The 17,910-nt window shown below is 38.9% G+C and overlaps 1 protein-coding gene across 3 annotated transcripts in view; it reads right to left on the bottom strand.

The window, feature by feature from the left end:
• The window catches only part of LOC128999383 (protein spire-like), a 191,309-nt gene extending 174,503 nt beyond the window's left edge, over positions 1-16,806 (bottom strand). For all 3 annotated transcript variants that reach the window (XM_054425863.1, XM_054425864.1, XM_054425862.1), the window contains exon 1: positions 16,470-16,806. In XM_054425863.1, the coding sequence (XP_054281838.1) occupies positions 16,470-16,740 (271 nt within the window). In that variant the 5' untranslated portion in view covers positions 16,741-16,806. The remainder of the gene's footprint in view (positions 1-16,469) is intronic.
• Positions 16,807-17,910: the final 1,104 nt, after the last annotated feature.

A 17,910-nucleotide genomic window follows, 5' to 3' on the forward strand; every position in this document is an offset into this window, starting at 1 on the left:
ATCTGCTTCCATGTTCATCCGAAAATTCCAATAAACTCAATCATGAGTGGTTCAACCACAGATTGAATATGAAACTACTCAGTTGGAACTAGTGTATTTCACTGCAAGAACATATATGTGAAAAAAAAAACATTGACCATACAGGGTGTCCCTTAATAAACAGCCAAACTCTATGGATCAAAATACTGTAGAGTAAAAACCAATAATCCAAAATCGCTTCGTTAAACAGATACTAGCCATACTACTTAATTAAATAGACTACTATCTTTGAATTGTTCCAATCATCCTTTACGGAACTCGGTAAACATGTTAAATTAGAAGAAACATACGTAAAAAAACTTGGTGTAGTAATTACATTTTCAACAATGCGGCTATCTGAACACTAAATATTTTTTAAATAAAAAAAATTGCTGATGACAAAATACCAAGAACACTTTTATTTAGCACTTAATATTTGTTAACAGATTGTACCAAGTTTAAAAATGACAAATGAAACATAGTTTAAATATTACAAGTTTAGTTGTAATACACAAAATTAAGTGCAACCCGCCTAGGCTTTAATTCTTTCTAATTCTACAACCTAAAATATAGTGATTTTTCAACTATTTTTTTCTGTTTTAAGTTCTATTAATAGTCAAAGCTAATACTAAACTAATTAATTATTCGAAACTATTAATTATTTCAAAACAAAAACTCTCCGAGTCGTTGGCGTATTGGTGGTGAATAAATTGAGGTAAAGAAAAATGCATTTTTACCTGACTCGTGGTTATAAAAATTTCGGTACATATAATTATAACCTCAAACTGTATTTTTATTTCTAAATATACGGCATTTAAAATCTATAATCTACATTATCAATTAACTAATTATGTAACAAAATTAAGACCAAAACTGGTTTAAAGCGTAAAAATAGACTATACATTACATGTTATTTCATTTTAGTGTAACAGTAAAACATACAGGTAATTCGGTGTATTTCAAACTAATATGAGTGAATAATGAAATTTAAAATGTCTTTGTCGTATCATTACTGACTATGGCCAGTAAATACAAAATTCCACAATTATCTTGCAAATCAGTTTCTTCCGTCCGGAAAAGTACCTATTAATTAACCGCATAAAACCTGATATTTATCCCTGTTATATAATGAAGGTGACTTAGTGAGATCACACGTAAAGCTGGAATGTTATGTTATGATATTATGTAACATTAGACATCCGCCAATATGTTAGCTAACAAGCTTATGTTGGCTCATACCCGGTACGTACTTGTTTTGGAGTAAACAGTGGAATATTTTCTTTTGATAAAAAAGTGCGTATAAAGAATGCAGTGTAGGGAAAGAATGCAATAAAGAAATAGTAATAAAGAATATAATGTAGTGTAGTGTAAACCCATCTGGCTTAATACCAAGTGACGAGATTTTATAAAAAAAGATTTTCTTACAGTATTTTCTTCGTTAGTTTAAAATACATCAAAATCAACTAACGAAAGGACCAAAAACTAAAATGAAATTTGCCAATAAAGAACTTTCCTATGAAGTCCTATAAAGTGTTTCAAATGTTGTTTGATTTTTTTATGTTTTAAAAAAAAATTATGCAAATATTTTCTTGCTCGAGAGTTATGCATAGTATTCATGTAAGCCACCCATTGGTACATGCTTCTGGGAATCTTAAAAGATAAGTTAGTGGTTCTGATCTAGGGCGGGCATTAATTGCACCAACTGACCTGCATCAGGTATTCGGGTATTCCTGAATTGCGCCAACTACTCCAGGGAGCCACATGATACGTTCCTAAGCTAAGCCAGATGGCGGCCCACTTTGTATGTATGAGTAGATTAGGTTAGGTTAAGATAGGTTAGAATGGGTTAGGTTAGGTAAGGATGACACGTGAACAAGAACATTCCTTCTGTCGGCAACTCACACCTACATTAGGTAGGCTTGGGCTTGGCGTAACTAAGGAACATTTTGGGACCCTTTGAGGGCATGGCGCAATTAAGGAACTCTATGGCGCAATTAATTCACGACCCTGACATAGGCCTTAGCATGATTACTGCAACGATAATCCTATAGGAACATTAACTAGAAATACACATTATAACTGTTACAAAAGTAGGCTAACTTTTTTCAAATTCACTCAACTTCCTAACCCATCATTACAGTATCGCTTAAAAAATCATGCTATGAAACCCGGCTACAGTAAAATCCACAAAAACTAAACAACTCTACAGCAATCTGGGACAATAGAGCTATCCTTGCAACGAGCCACAGCCAACTAAATCATTCTGCAGCACTCCATAAATACTAAACTAGCTTCAACACCAGTCTATCATTCAGTGGCGAAAGCGTCGTCGAGGATCGAGATGGCAGCCTGGAAACGGAAAGTAGCTCGTTGGCACAGAATGTGACTCACGGAGTAAGCGACGGATCGCAGTTAATTATCGCAGGTTTCCCTCATCGGCTATTACTCTGTGTAATGAACGCGTCGTGTTAACGCACAACGCAGACGCACTGCGTTCGCTAACTGCCTGCAACGAGGTATCTCGGAATGATTATGGGAATGCGAAGTTTTTGTTGTGGTTTCTTCTGCTGAAGCTGCAGGTATGATTGGCGTTGAGAAGAAGATAATTGTGTAAAATACGGGACTGTCTCTGTGTCCTTGTAAAATTCGTCGTTAATGTTTCCGTGTTAGTGTAATGTTTCCGTGTAACTTTGATTCAACTGAGATTCTTATCAGGAAGATGACGAAGTAAGGTCCTTAAAGCCGGAAGATGGATCAAATTCATGAGGTGAAACTAGTGTGTTCTGAATGTTTTGCACTACTATGCAATTACTTGGAAATGCAGAATCTATATAAATAAAATTAGAGTTTTGTCTGTACATTGCTTAGAATAATGAACTTTTTGGTTATTTTTACATTTCATAGGTCAGAGAAACCGAATCAAACCTTATCTCAATTTCTGTCTGTCTGTCTGTCTGTCTGTCTGTCTGTCTATCTGTCATTCTCTTGGTAACGCTAAAATACGCACTTTATTACAACTACTCCTCAATAACTATAGCACTGTCCCGCCTGAAACTTATTTTCCAAATACTATACATATATGAGATGGTTTTAGACGTATTTCATCGAATATGAGACAGTTAGATATTTAACAGTAAACCCTTGAAAATCAAGTTTTTGTCGATTTTTGACGTGGAATTTCTGGAAGCCCATGTTAACCTTATGAGAAATGAAATTATTGAATCTTAACAGCTGTTTCAATTAAACAAGTTGGTTCTGTTCTGTGATGTTCAATAGCATTAAAGTTACAAGGATTACCAACAGGGTGCAGCACTAGCACTATTATTTCTTTTACATTTATGACAACAGCTAATTTGCAACCTGGAGGCGAGTGAGCGTAGCAAACGAGCTAACCTGAAGGCAAGTGAGCGTAGCGAACGAGCTAACCTGAAGGAAAGTGAGCGCAGCGAACGAGCTCCAACATACAGGTGAGTGAGCGTAGCGAACGAACTTCAACCAGGACGTGATTGAGCCATGCAAACGAGATCAGATAGTAAAAATAAAAGTAAGCCTACCGTTATAGGATCGACCGGCAGACACAGAGGTAATTTAACCTTTTATTGATTGTCATACCGATCCGGAACAACAAAAAACAACATAAAATGAAGCTATGTATAATAGTTTGGCCAGCATATCTTAAAATATGCAAACCAACTGCTGTTCTTTATATAAGAAGGTTTCAACTGAATATTATAAGATCCCCGTGCGTAGAACGGGTACACAGCTAGTCTTACATAAACCAGAAAATACATGTTAAGTAAAAGGGTGGATGGAATTTAAGATGACCTCGCTTACAAAGAAAAAAGGTGTAAGGCTTAAAAGTTGGGTATAAAATAGTTTAGTTATAACCTTAGCAATATGGGGGTGTCCCTGAACACCAGGGACATTTAGGGCACCCCATATTGCTAGATGGTATTAACAACATAAACGTTACAGGCTTTAATACCTAATACTTTGCCATGCCATTAACATATCTGTTTCACATGCAACATATATTTATCAATATATACTTATCTATCATCCATCTTCGTAAAACTCAAAGTCCTTTGCAATCAATCTCATCATTGAACGAGAAGAATTTATCCTTGTAAACATTTATCGGTATGATATTGTGATTAGTTGCAGCATTTTAACCACTTTTGAAACTTAATACTGTTAACATACTTTGCTTCCCTTGAATATAAACTACACCCAACACCACAATACAGCAGATTGTATTTCATCCTCTGACTTGGGGAGTTTTTATCGTTATTTCAAATTTCCCATTGATTACGTAGCATGTATAGTTCAAATGTAAACATTATCTTAGAAACATTTAGATTTAGATTGGAAACATTTAGCTTTGGAGATTTGGATGAAAATAACACATTTCTATAGTCGCTCCTGTTTCCTCTGTAGTTTTCCGTGGTCTTCGTCATCACCTAGTCCTTCTCTTGACCATGACCCACCTCAAGTTCGCGCCGTCCATCACGACTACCATATCGACTACCATATTCAAAGGAGGCCGCACCATAAACTACAGGGGGTCCGCGAACAAAGGCTCGTTCCCGGGCCGTATAAGTCCACATACTCGGACACCACATCGTAACATGGGCTCATCACTCGTGCATTGTTCTGGCTAGTGGCTAGAACTGCTTGCAAAAGAGCCGAGGCCAGAGGCTGAGATTTTATGCACACACCTGAATATAATCAAGTATTTAGAACATTCTAATAAACCAATCTTAAGGTCTAACTCATCCGTCGTACAGATGTTTCCACCTAGAGTATGCATCGGCAAAAAAATTACAGTACTGCTGTGGGGTCCCTCCATAAAAATTATAAATGGTTTGAGGACTGATCGGGGAATAAAAGTTTGATCGTGATCGTACTGTTAAAGCCAAACTAAAACTACCTCTTACCTATTATGTGCATACTTAAATTATGTGTATAAAGGAAAAGTATATAGCCTAAAACAAAGTATATACTTAATGTATTAAATATTTATGCAGGCTATTTCAGAGTCTAAAAATCTTGCAAGGGGTTTCCCGCTCAGTCTTACTATACCGCGCAAGAAGAATGGTACAGGATTTGCCTACATGAAAAGATCGCGCAAGCAAACGCGCATGTAGATGTAATCATAATTAAATGCTGAAACTTCGCGTGATCTTAGTTGCGCAGACCGGCTGCGCAGCTGGTCGCGACATTTCCGCGCAGGCGCACTGCATTAGACAGCGATGGGATCAAATTAGGCGCAGATCGACCGCGCGTGCGCCTAGGCTTCGTGCGCACCGCGGGGCTACACAATCGCCCTCTCTCTCACTCTACTTATTTACCGGTAAATCACTCCTTTGTCCGCTTCACCCGTTCGCTTCAACGATGGTTGATAATTTTGATTTACATTTCGCCGCTCATGATCGGAATACACCTACGGCTGTTCAGATGTCAGATATGAGAAATATTTTAGCGTCTATCTCTTGCTCGGTGAAAGCACGCTGTTCCGGGACGTGGTTTATTTGCAAATAATTTTCAGGTTGAACACAATAATGAATTTCTGAGAGGAATTTCACCATAGTGGTCGTTACCATAGACTAACCTACAAAAGCGACACCGGACGGAACTAACAATAAGTTGTCTTCCGCTGGTCCATAATGATGACAAATATACTGAGGAAGTATGTTTATCGATGTTGTTAAGCATGTAGAAGATTAATCATTTGCGTCAATTCTTCTTTTCCTATTCCATCATGACGTCCCCTTTACAAAAATGTTCATCCAAAATTTATAGCCTGTTCTTTTAGAGATCTCACAGACACGAAAATTTAATACACAATGGCAAAAGTTTCAATTTTGGTAACCGTGATTAACACCTGCTTTTTACAACCTTTCCACCACAAACCATTTCCAAATTATCCATCTGTCATTCAAAAACCAGCCGTGTAAAATATTTCAAACGATAGCTGTCAACGCACTTCAGTTTTAAGTTACAATGCACAGGCAAAAGACACACTATGGTCACAATCAAGACGTTCCATTTTCCCTAGAGCTTCATTCATGCAGTCATTCGTTCATTCATCCTTGCAGCAGCCACTCATCCGTATCTCCTTTGTAACTGAATGTCTTCATTAGAGAATAATACAAACTGAGCCGCACCCGCGAGAATTGTCATTTGAGTCATTACAAAAGCAATAGTCCACAATGACTCGAGGAGATTTCTGTTCAACTCCACATCAAAGATCTGACTCAATTCTGATTATTTCTCGGTACTGTTTAGTTATGACGATGAATGAACTAATACTATGAACTAAAACGTTGAAGAATATGATTCTTTCAAGTGTTGCTACCGTACCGAAATGTTTGCTGAGACACGTTCTAAAGCTGCCACGCGTGTTTTGGCTCAGAGGCGTATATTGTCAAACAATTTGGCTTGGTACATTACAAGTACCTACCCCTGTATGCCGAGTAGAATAAACTAGTCCAGATCTATTCTCATTCCTACAGGTACCTATCCTCGCAGCTAGAAGGTTCAGGTCAAGAGCACTGTTTCTGCAATCCTTTTATGGACGTTCTAAGGAAGGCCGTGCCAGATACGGTACGCAGTTCTATTCCAGTCATATTATAATTTTATCTTAATTCATTGCCAGATAAACTTCATGCTTAGGTTACTAAAATAATGTATAGTTAGGGAGAACACGCAACAAATAGGGACGAATCCTTTTCTTCATTACTGTATCGGAATGTGTGATGTCCGTTCCGATTTCCGAAGGAACTGTTCCCACTCCCCCTTCCGTAGCACAGGCAATTCCCACCCCCACCTACCTGCCAATTAATGTCTGCTAAATACGTCGTACACGCTCCGGTTCACCCGGTAATGGTGGGAAGGAAGCTTCTAACTTAAAATTCAAGTACCTAATTGATTTATTTTTATCTACCAGACTGAGTGTACAAAATTAACTAGACTTAAATGGTTGTTGCAAAGTGTTTCATATTGTGTATTTGTTATATTTCTACAAGGAGAAATATTAGTAAAAACTAGCATCGCGTATGGAGGAAATGTGAATACTCAAAACAGAAATAAATATCAAATCTAAGATATAACAAAAAATAATAATTTTACGAAAATTGGACCTGAACTAGCCACCTACATTCTTACATTAAAATATATGACGGATTAGCCAAAGATCAAGCAAGGGCTGCACTAGAATATAGCTCAAAACTTCCATTGCAACTGTCTGGTTTGGAGATTAATCAGGTGTTATTATTTTTGTTATCTGTAAAAGGAATCAATCAGGTGCCATTTTCTCTTAACATAAATACGACACATGTTGGGTCATTGAATTAATAAAATTCTCGCTAAAACCGTCTCCAGTTCGAAATCAATGGGGAAACTTCCATCGGCGGTCTTGAGTATCTCTTTGGCATTCCGCGGGTGGGAAGTAGGCCTACAGGTCACCCCCCCCCCACCACCCCCCCAGGGGCACCAAAACCGACCAAACACCTTGCAGCAGCCAAGTGACCTAACGCACGTCGCCGTTTTGTAATTGAAATGGCGACCTGTGCAAGAATGTGATTCGCACAGCTGTCTGCTGCGTCTCCCGTATGCGTTTCCACGGACGGAGTTTGCTCAAATTCATGGTAAAAGGTCGAAATCTTACATACTTTTAATGGAATTATTTAATAGTGTTGAAACTTCAAAATTGACTAGAGACTAGGGCATGGACACGTAAAACGGGTCCTGCAGGATGAACTTTTTCTGCAGAAAATCTTTCTTAATGGAAGTAGCTATTCAGGATAAAATGTCCTTTGGTCTGTGGTGACTAAAAATGATAGCTATACATCTTTTTACGGTCACTGGATGCGTAATATGTACGTTGCTAGGCCCTACTGCACTTTTGGACTTGTATGGTGAACTATTTGCAATGTTAGAAGACAATAGAGGCAATATGCTCGTCTGTTGACTATATTTATATTGGCATGTGCTAATACATCAACTAAGACGAAACTTATTTTGGGAACACAGAAATAAAAAATTCTTAAGTTAAGTAATACTTTACCGAGGGAAAATATTAACTCTGTACATGTTTACTCTTTTGATAATGAGATAATTTTCGTTCTTATGGATAACGTATACCTTTAAATCATTAAACAATTGATTCAATGAATAAAGAACTGGATAACATATTATAAGTCTCATATACAAAGTTTTATCACGTATGTCACCAAAACTAGACGTAACTAGAACATGTAACTATGCACTTGTGCATCGATACAAACAATAGTCACACACGTGCAGACATCACGTGATTACATAGAGCAAACCTTCACGTGACATAGAGTAAGCAGGGTGTCTAGTTTATTTCCATTATAAAATTCAAGACTAATTCCAGACTTTTCAAGACTAATTCCAGATTTTTCAAGACTAGTTTTATCAACAATTAGTGCGTGTTGATACCAAAATGTATCGATTCACGATTCTTGATGACGATACCAATTTTTATAGCTTATAACCAAATTTTCTGAATAATACTACACCAACCCCTGTCTTTGTCATAAAGTAGTATTATGATAATGTGGTGTTTTCAAGAAAAGAAATAATGCAGCAATAAAAAAATTCTAACTAGCAAATTGGTTTTTTTTTATCATGAAATCTTCCACGTACCGTACGTTTAGACATCATCATTGACTGCAGCGGTTACAGAAACGTGATCGTCGTCGTCCGCGATCACGGCAAAATCATGAACATTTCCCGCGGCCTTGTAGACATCAATGACATCATCGTCGTCTCCCGCGGTCATGGAAACGTCATCGTCGTCTACCGCGATCACGGAAACGTCATCGTCATCGTCCGCGATCGCGGCAAAATCATGAACATTTCCCGCGGCCGTGTAGACATCATCGTCGTCTCCCGCGGTCATGGAAACGTCATCGTCGTCTACCGCGATTACGGAAACGTCATCGTCATCTCCCGCGGTCACGGAAACGTCATCGTCATCTCCCGCGGTCACGGAAACGTCATCGTCGTCGTCCGCGATCGCGTCAAACTCATGAACATTTCCCGCGGCCGAGCAGATATCATCGTCGTCTCCCGCGGTCACGGAAACATCATCGTCATCTCCCGCGGTCACGGAAACGTCATCGTCGTCGTCCGCGATCGCGGCAAAATCATGAATATTTCTCGCGGCCGAGCAGATATCATCGTCGTCTCCCGCGGTCACGGAATCGTCATCGTCGTCTCCCGCGGTCACGTAAACGTCATCGTTATCTCCCGCGGTCACGGAAACGTCATCGTCATCTCCCGCGATCGCGACAAAATCATTAACATTTCCCGCGGCCGAAACGTCATCGTTATCTCCCGCGGTCACGGAAACGTCATCGTCGTCGTCCGCGATCGCGGCAAAATCATGAATATTTCTCGCGGCCGAGCAGATATCATCGTCGTCTCCCGCGGTCACGGAATCGTCATCGTCGTCTCCCGCGGTCACGTAAACGTCATCGTTATCTCCCGCGGTAACGGAAACGTCATCGTCATCTCCCGCGATCGCGACAAAATCATTAACATTTCCCGCGGCTGTTTAGACATCACCGTGATCTCCAACGGTCACGGAAATGTTATCGTCATCGTCCGCGATCACGGCAAAATCATGAACATTTCCCGCGGACGTGTAGACATCATCGTCGTCTCCCGCGGTCACGGAAACGTCATCGTCATCTCCCGCGGTCACGGAAACGTCATCGTCGTCGTCCGCGATCGCGGAAAAATCATGAACATTTCCCGCGGCTGTTTAGACATCACCGTCATCTCCCGCGGTCACGGAAATTTTATCGTCATCGTCCGCGATCACGGCAAAATCATGAACATTTCCCGCGGCCGTGTAGACATCATCGTCGTCTCCCGCGGTCACGGAAACGTCATCGTCATCTCCCGCGGTCACGGAAACGTCATCGTCGTCGTCCGCGATCGTGACAAAATCATGAACATTTCCCGCGGCCGAGCAGATATCATCGTCGTCTCCCGCGGTCACGGAAACGTCATCGTAGTCTCCCGCTGTCACGGAAACGTCATCGTCGTCTCCCACAGTCACGGAAACGTCCTCGTAGTCTCCCGCTGTCACAGAAACGTCATCGTCGTCTCTCGTGGTTTCGGAAACGTCATCGTCGTCGTCCGCGATCGCGGAAAAATCATGAACATTTCCCGCGGCTGTTTAGACATCACCGTCATTTCCCGCGGTCACGGAAATTTTATCGTCATCGTCCGCGATCACGGCAAAATCATGAACATTTCCCGCGGCCGTGTAGACATCATCGTCGTCTCCCGCGGTCACGGAAACGTCATCGTCATCTCCCGCGGTCACGGAAACGTCATCGTCGTCGTCCACTATCGCGGCAAAATCGTGAACATTTCCCGAGGCCGTGTAGACATCATCATTGGCTTTTGCGGTTACGTAAACGCAAGACGACGATCGCGGCAAAATCATGAAAATTCCCGACTTTGAAATCAAATTTAAGACTAAATCCCGACTTTCAAGACCATTTTGAAATTCAATACTAATTCCCGACTTTCCCGATTTTCCCGACTACTAGACACCCTGGTAAGACGACACAGGGCAAACGAAGCGACGCACGTGACCATAGAGTATGCAACTGATATTTGATATACAACTGGATCACTGGGACTGACCACAGACAATGTACGTAACAGTTCTGCAAACATATGGATACTGTTTGTTTACAACAGCTGCATTTCTTAACTAGTCTTTGTTTGCAAAATGGTCTATTTTCCTATGGGAACCTCGCTAAGAAACCTAAAAGAAGCTGGAATTTGACCTTTGACAAATAGTTTATATGTTAGATAACTGTCTAAAACTTATCTTACGCCGTTGGAAATTGAACGCCGCGGCGAGAGAAAAGTAAGAAAAGTGGCAACACCGCAGCACAGGCTCACTACAATCACATAATGGAGTTTCTCCGCGTTGTTTATGTTTACACGTTTTTATTAATGCTATTGCCATGGCAACAGGCTGGTGCGACGTTGCCAAACTAAAAAGCCTTCGAAGAGGCGATGGCAAGTGCGGTTTATTTCCCTATAGGAAACTACTAAACGATGCTGGGAGCTAGAACTTGACCTCACTGAGCTGCGGCGCTGGCGGCTCCACATAGGCGTATCATAACCACAGCAGTTAACAACCAGTCTTCGACGAAGGTGAACTAGTTTCCAATGTCGAGTACTTTATCGGTTTGTTAACTTTTTGTAGATTCCAGCTAGCTACCGCGTCCTGGCATTATGCTACTCTCTGCAAGTGTTCTTGATTATTTTCTCTGATAACTGTGTGTTTTGTCTCATAATAGACTCCAATAATGTTGCACTGCTCTATGCTAACTCCATACTAAAACATCGAGCAGGTAACCACAACTATGTCATCAGCTGGTTTGAAACACACTTCGCTTAAATTTAACCATTAATTGTCAAAAATTTAACACTACACTAGGCCTATAATAAAAGTAGTTGTTGCCCGTCGGCTTCGCCCGACATACTTTTGGTGTTTTTACTACTATCATTGACTATACGCTACTATGAACCCACTTAAGTTATGGCTTCACCGACTTCACTATTACCTAAAATGACCTTTTGCATTGCTTCGAACTACTCTCTCAAGGACAACCTTCCTGATGTTTTTACAAAAATAGTAGTATATTCCTGTTTTATCTCCTATCATTTAAATAGTCTAGAACCATATCTTAAACCAAATTTGCCAATGGTACAGTTGTTTTTTTTTAAACCTTACTAAAAAGTATTAGATAGACTATCACAAAGTAGAAAAGCATAAAAACCTTAATTTTGTGACACAATGTTCTCTGTGACTGTCTCGACATGCTCCTGATTTGATATTGAAAAGACTGTAGAAAAAGGACACTGCACATCATTGCGAAATGAAATAAATAGAATCGTTTGTTTTGACGTGGATTAAAATGTAAACAAAACATTTGATCAGCTGTTATGATCTTGGTCAGCTGAGAATTGGCTGAGTAACGCAGGTTTGCTATTATAATATATCTCATCTCTGTATTGATTTTTAACGAAAACTAGCTGTTACCCACGGGCTCCACCCCGTTTTACTACATTAGTATTAATAAAACTATTGATTGGTTAAGTTAAGATGAAATAAACAAAACAGAATACAGTAATGGTAATACAAACAAATAATAACAGCTGTGGTATTTTTAACATTAGATAAATGGAAAGTTCCCTTTGGAAAGCATTTACGACCTTATAGGGCAATTTATGAAATAATGGATAATTTTGCGCAAGGTTTCTCGTCATGACGAACATTTTAAGTATATGGTTTATGGGGGTGTGACTTGTAGTTTTCTCAAAAGTTCATGGGTACTTTTGGCTTTATATATAGACTAGCTGTACCCGCGGGCTTTGCCCCGTTTTACTTCATAAGTGAGCTCGTTCGCATGGCTCAATCACGTCCTGGTTGAAGTTCGTTCGCTACGCTCACTCACCTTTAGGTTGGAGCTCGTTCGCTGCGCTCACTTGCCTTCAAGTTAGCTCGTTCGCTATGCTAACTAGCCTCCAGGTTGAAGTTCGTTCGCTACGCTCACTCACCTTTAGGTTGGAGCTCGTTCGCTGCGCTCACTTGCCTTCAAGTTAGCTCGTTCGCTACGCTAACTCGCCTACAGGTTGAAGTTCGTTCGCTACGCTAACTCGCCTACAGGTTGAAGTTCGTTCGCTACGCTCACTCACCTTTTGGTTGCAAATAAGATGTTGTCATAAATTAAATAAAAATAATAGTGCTGCACCCTGTTGGTAATCCTTGTAACTTTATTGCTATTGCACATCATAGAACAGAACCAACTTGTTTAATTGAAACAGCTGTTAAGATTCATTAATTCCATTTAAATATAAGTACTCATAAGGTTAACATGGGAAACTCCAGAGCCACTGGGGCGGAGCCCGAGAGTCCGATCAGAATAAAAATAACTTAGTTTTCCTATTCAATGCCTAAAGAATCAATGTGCCAAATTTCAGCCTCCTAGGTAAATGGGAAGTGGGAGAATTAGTGATGATTGAGTGTGTCAGTGAGTCAGTGAGGGCTTTGCCTTTTATAAGTATAGATTATTACTATGTTACAACAAATTTAACAACGGTTTGGCATGCTAATGGTAACTTAACACTGAAATAAAGATTTAGAATGGGAAATTTCTAATTTTTATTTAGGGGTTACCGGATTTATTTGGCACGTTTCGGAAGATATAGCATGAGCAATAACTCCTAAAATGTAAAAAGTGCGTACCTTGTAGAATATATTTTAACCACTTTTTATTTAATGACGTATGTATTTTTATTTAAAAAAATGTGCTTCTCTTTAATGAAATAAAATGTTTAATAAACGTGATTTAAAGTGAACTGCCTTGTTTTAACGCACAATCATGAGGGAAAAGTCAATTTTCAAAGTTTTGACTTTTTAACTGATTTTACTCGAAACGCGTTTGAGATAGAAAAGAACCATAAAAACTAAAGTTGTAGATAATTTGGTTCTGCAATAATGATTTTCCATAAGATTTAAAAACAAGTGTTAGGCCTAATTGTGTTAAACGTATTTCTACAGCCACAGCAAACGATTAACATTAGCTTACCAAGATTCTAATAAATCCAGCCACATTAAGGCATTTTATCATTTTGTTTAAAATAATTGTTTCTTCATAATAATGTTGCTTTTTAACATTCTTTAGCGTATGTACTTTTAAAAACTTTAAAGTACATTCGTCCAAGAAGATAAAATAAAAACTTGTGATACATTAATAAAATATGAAGTAATTACCCTACTTATTTCCTTAATACAAGTTACGGGGATGAAAGTAACCCCCAGCAACTCAGCTAAATTTACATAATATAATGAATCAACAACATGACAAAAAATGTACAATTTTCATAGTTCAGGATATCAGCTACTGGGAATTCCTCAAAGTTAACAGATAGGAACGGCCTTGATGAAGAGATCGAAGTCGTTACCATGGCAACCAAGCTAGCACCTCACGCCTGACCCTCATGTTGAACCCTACGTTACCCTTGAACTTATAGGCCTGTTGAACGTAAATGGTGTATAATTTTAGTGGACAAACAAACAATTGTTAAAAATAATATGTTTCGTAACAAATTCAAACCGCTAGACTCAAACACGCCTTTCAGCTTACTTACGCTAATCGTAGTGTAAACTATGGAATGTTCAGTGGAGAAACAAGTGTAGGCCTACAGCTAATTTTTCAATGTGTTTTCTAAACATCCTAAAATTAGTGTCAAAACATGAGTAGAAATGCAAATCGTTTGGGAAACAATGCCAAATGCAGCATGGTAGTCTAGTTTTTATAACACTGTAGAATAACCTAACCGCAATATGTTTATGAATTTGTCCAACGAAATTGCATAAACTACTGTTGTTAAAACGAATGTGTAAAGCTATCAGTCCAGTACAATAAGGATTTCATACTAGAACACGATCAGAAATTAATTTACAATGATGATATTTCATATTGTTTTCTGTGTTATAAGAAGCTATCAAACCTTTTTCATCATAGTTGTCATCGGTATTTATGTAGCCTATTAAAAGCTTCTTCAAATGCATATCGTATAGTATTTGGTATTTCGTCAAAGATCACTAAAAATGTAGGAAGATATTCTGATTGCTGTTTATCAAATGAATGCAAAGAACAATAAAACTAACAATTATTTATAAGTTTACTGAACCCCAATCTAGAACTCAGAGCCACTGTGAAATGACAAATGTTCTCCGCCAAACACTAAACAATTTCAACAAACGAGCTTAAAAAACATCCAAAATCTTGAAAGACATGACTTGCCACCCGATGGTCAAGAATGGAAGCTACAGCGGATGTAGGCCTAATTTATAACCTAGGTCGTGGGAAGATGTGGGGTCGGCGAGGTGTGAACAGTCAGGGTGGTTCGGAGAATTGGGGGCGAAGGAACAGGTGCGGACCCTAGGACAGGTGGTGCTGGGGAGTAGAGGGAAGGAACCGTTGGGGGTGGAAGGCGAAAAGGCTCAATCACTTAGAGCATTCCTTATTTAGATGTGGAATGTCTTTGATAAAACCCAATTTCAACGAGAAGGATGATGTGTGTTCAGGGAAACAAGGTAGGTCACATCGTTTTGTTAATTTTAAATTTCTAGATTTTACAGTTTTGTTAATCAGATGGGTAAAATCAGCTTGAATAACATAGAACTAGCTTGAAACAATTTAACTTGCAAGCATTTTAGCAAATTTGCCATATACAATAAGTGCTTACTCTAAAAAAAAAATCAAAAAAATTTAAATTTAAAATTCTTATGAAGTTTGGTTGTTGATGGATATATCTTGATCGAATTGGGTGAGATTGTTTATTTCATACTTTAAGCTATCAAAATTCAAAAAAACACTCCTTATTACCTTATCTGTGTCATTAAACCTAAGTACTTATTAAAATTCATGTTATTTATTTAGGAAATAAATCTGACAATGGGAATATTTTAGTTGAAATCCAGCCAAGTAGGACTAAATGGGAATTCGCTAAGTCTGCAGGTTTGTTGCGGCGAGGGTATCGTCATGAGCTCGTAGTTTTGTCAATGAGTTTGTTGCGTGCTGTGCGTACTGTAAATAGTTTTAAATCCATAAAAAATTAATGTTGTATACCCAGTTAAAAACCAAATACACGTGAGCTTAAGTCTTAAACTCAAACTAACCCAGAACCCAGCTATCCGTCCCGAATTTACAATGTGTTTTTGCCTTTAACATTTCAATTGGACAATCTATGTTTAAATATGTGTAACTCAGTCACTCAGTAGCTCTTAATTGTTAACAATAAATTCATTGTTGACAATGCCCGATTGCCATTGCGCTGTTTACTGTATTAATCAATAAAACATAATCTATAGCATAATTTAGTACAAGAACTCAAAGCCTATTTCTAGTGCATAGCGTCAATGACAACCAATTACAATGGCATTTTAATTTAGGGACCAGCTGAAATAGTCAACACCTGACAGATAAACATTTGTTTGTTTATTTACTTTTACTAAATTTTAGGTTAAAGCTTGGAAAGTACTATGTTTCTATTCGCTAAACTGAAAATCATTCTGTAACTTATTGAATGAAGGATTAAATCATAGACAAAAAGAATTAAATAATGAATGGCGAGTGGAATGAGTTGATCGCACAACGAAGAATCTGAAACAGCTGAGTTGAGTATTGATTTACGCTCACTTCAAGTCCACGTAACCTACATTACGCTGGTTATCACTCAAGGGGCAAATTCCGTTTCAATCGCTCACAAGTCACAAAAAAAGTCATAATTAACACAACGCATTAATATAATGTGCAAAGCTTAAGATACAGCGTAATTTTAATAAACTTAAAGATTATGGTTTGAAGTTAGCCTACCTTGATCATGTTTTCCTTCAGATAATATACTCTCCGAATGCACATGTCCATCCCGATGCAACAACACTTGATCCAATTCCGTCACCACACGACACTTAGCCCTTTCGGTTTGCAGGGCATTTTTAAAACAAATCGCGCACTGAAAACACAACGCCCAAGCGTGTTCTTCGTTTATTGGGGCGTTGAACGAAATTAAAATATCTAGCAAAGACACACAACCTTTCCCGCTAAGCCGGCATTTAGACCGCACTTCCACGTCGGCTGCCATCATACCTTCGGAAATCAACGAACATCACTGGCTAACTGGGGAAAGAGGAACTACTGGCCTATCAGCCGCAGCCGCCGAGCAAGCACTGGGCTCTGGGATACAAACACAACAATGCAACGTACTGCGGCACGGCGCGCAGCAAATAGTTCCGCTGCTCGCCGCTAGAATGCGTTACACGTTTGGACCAGTAGAATTAATTTGGATCTTGAAAATTTGGTTATATTTTTGCTCGGGCTAGGCTGACTTTATAAGCGTAACTAGGATAGGATGACCGTAAGGGGGGTGTCTGGAGAACCAAACCCCCAGGAAAAGGGGGTTCGGGAAAATTTTTGAAAAATAGATCATCGGTAAATTCGTGTTTTAGTTATTTTACTTTAATACTTTTCATTGAAATTGCGACCATAAAAAGTAGGTATTAAGCCAAGTATCAATGGAGATGAGTGGCGCATCTTGTAGTCTTGTTAGTGACTAAGGCTACGTTTTCTGTGCTAAGGCCGACATATTCCTTAGCTGTTAATTAATTGCCCATACAGCTAATGGCAACTAAGGGACCTACAGTTTATAGTGGGATCCGAACCACATTTTTGCCTTGGTATAAACGAATTGGTCTAATTATCAGGATAGTACTGCGATAGTACTCAGTATTGCCATTGAGTATAAACCTAACCAACTGTAATAAACTATAAACTATTCTTTAAGTTTTTGTAAACACTTCAAAACAAAGTATCAAAAAATGGGGGTTTACATTTAAAAATTTTGAGTGTCCCCCCAAAAGGAGGGCAACTAAAAATGTTTCAATGTAATCCCCATCAAGTGACACCTCACTTTGAAGTGTTTACAAAAACTCAAAGAATGGTGAAAACCAGAGTTCGCTATCTCTTCTCTATCCAAAATGGTAGCCAATATTACCATTACGAACCAATTTTACCATTGATTTTCTACAACATTTGACGGGCTACCATTTTGGATAGGGAAGAGATAGCGACCTCTAGTTTTCACCGTTCTTTAAGTTTTTGCAAACACTTCAAAATGAGGTGTCACTTGGAGGGGGTTTACATTTAAAATATTTGAGTTACCCCCCAAATCCCTCCTTTTGGGGGGACACTCAAAAATTTCAAAATCATAAAATGAAACTTCCTGCTAAGATTGCACGACCACCAAAAGAATATCTCT

This window comes from Macrosteles quadrilineatus, unplaced genomic scaffold (assembly GCF_028750875.1).
Source record: "Macrosteles quadrilineatus isolate MER2022 unplaced genomic scaffold, UCM_ALF_1.0 Scaffold_8__2_contigs__length_117827958, whole genome shotgun sequence".
Taxonomy (NCBI): domain Eukaryota; kingdom Metazoa; phylum Arthropoda; class Insecta; order Hemiptera; family Cicadellidae; genus Macrosteles; species Macrosteles quadrilineatus.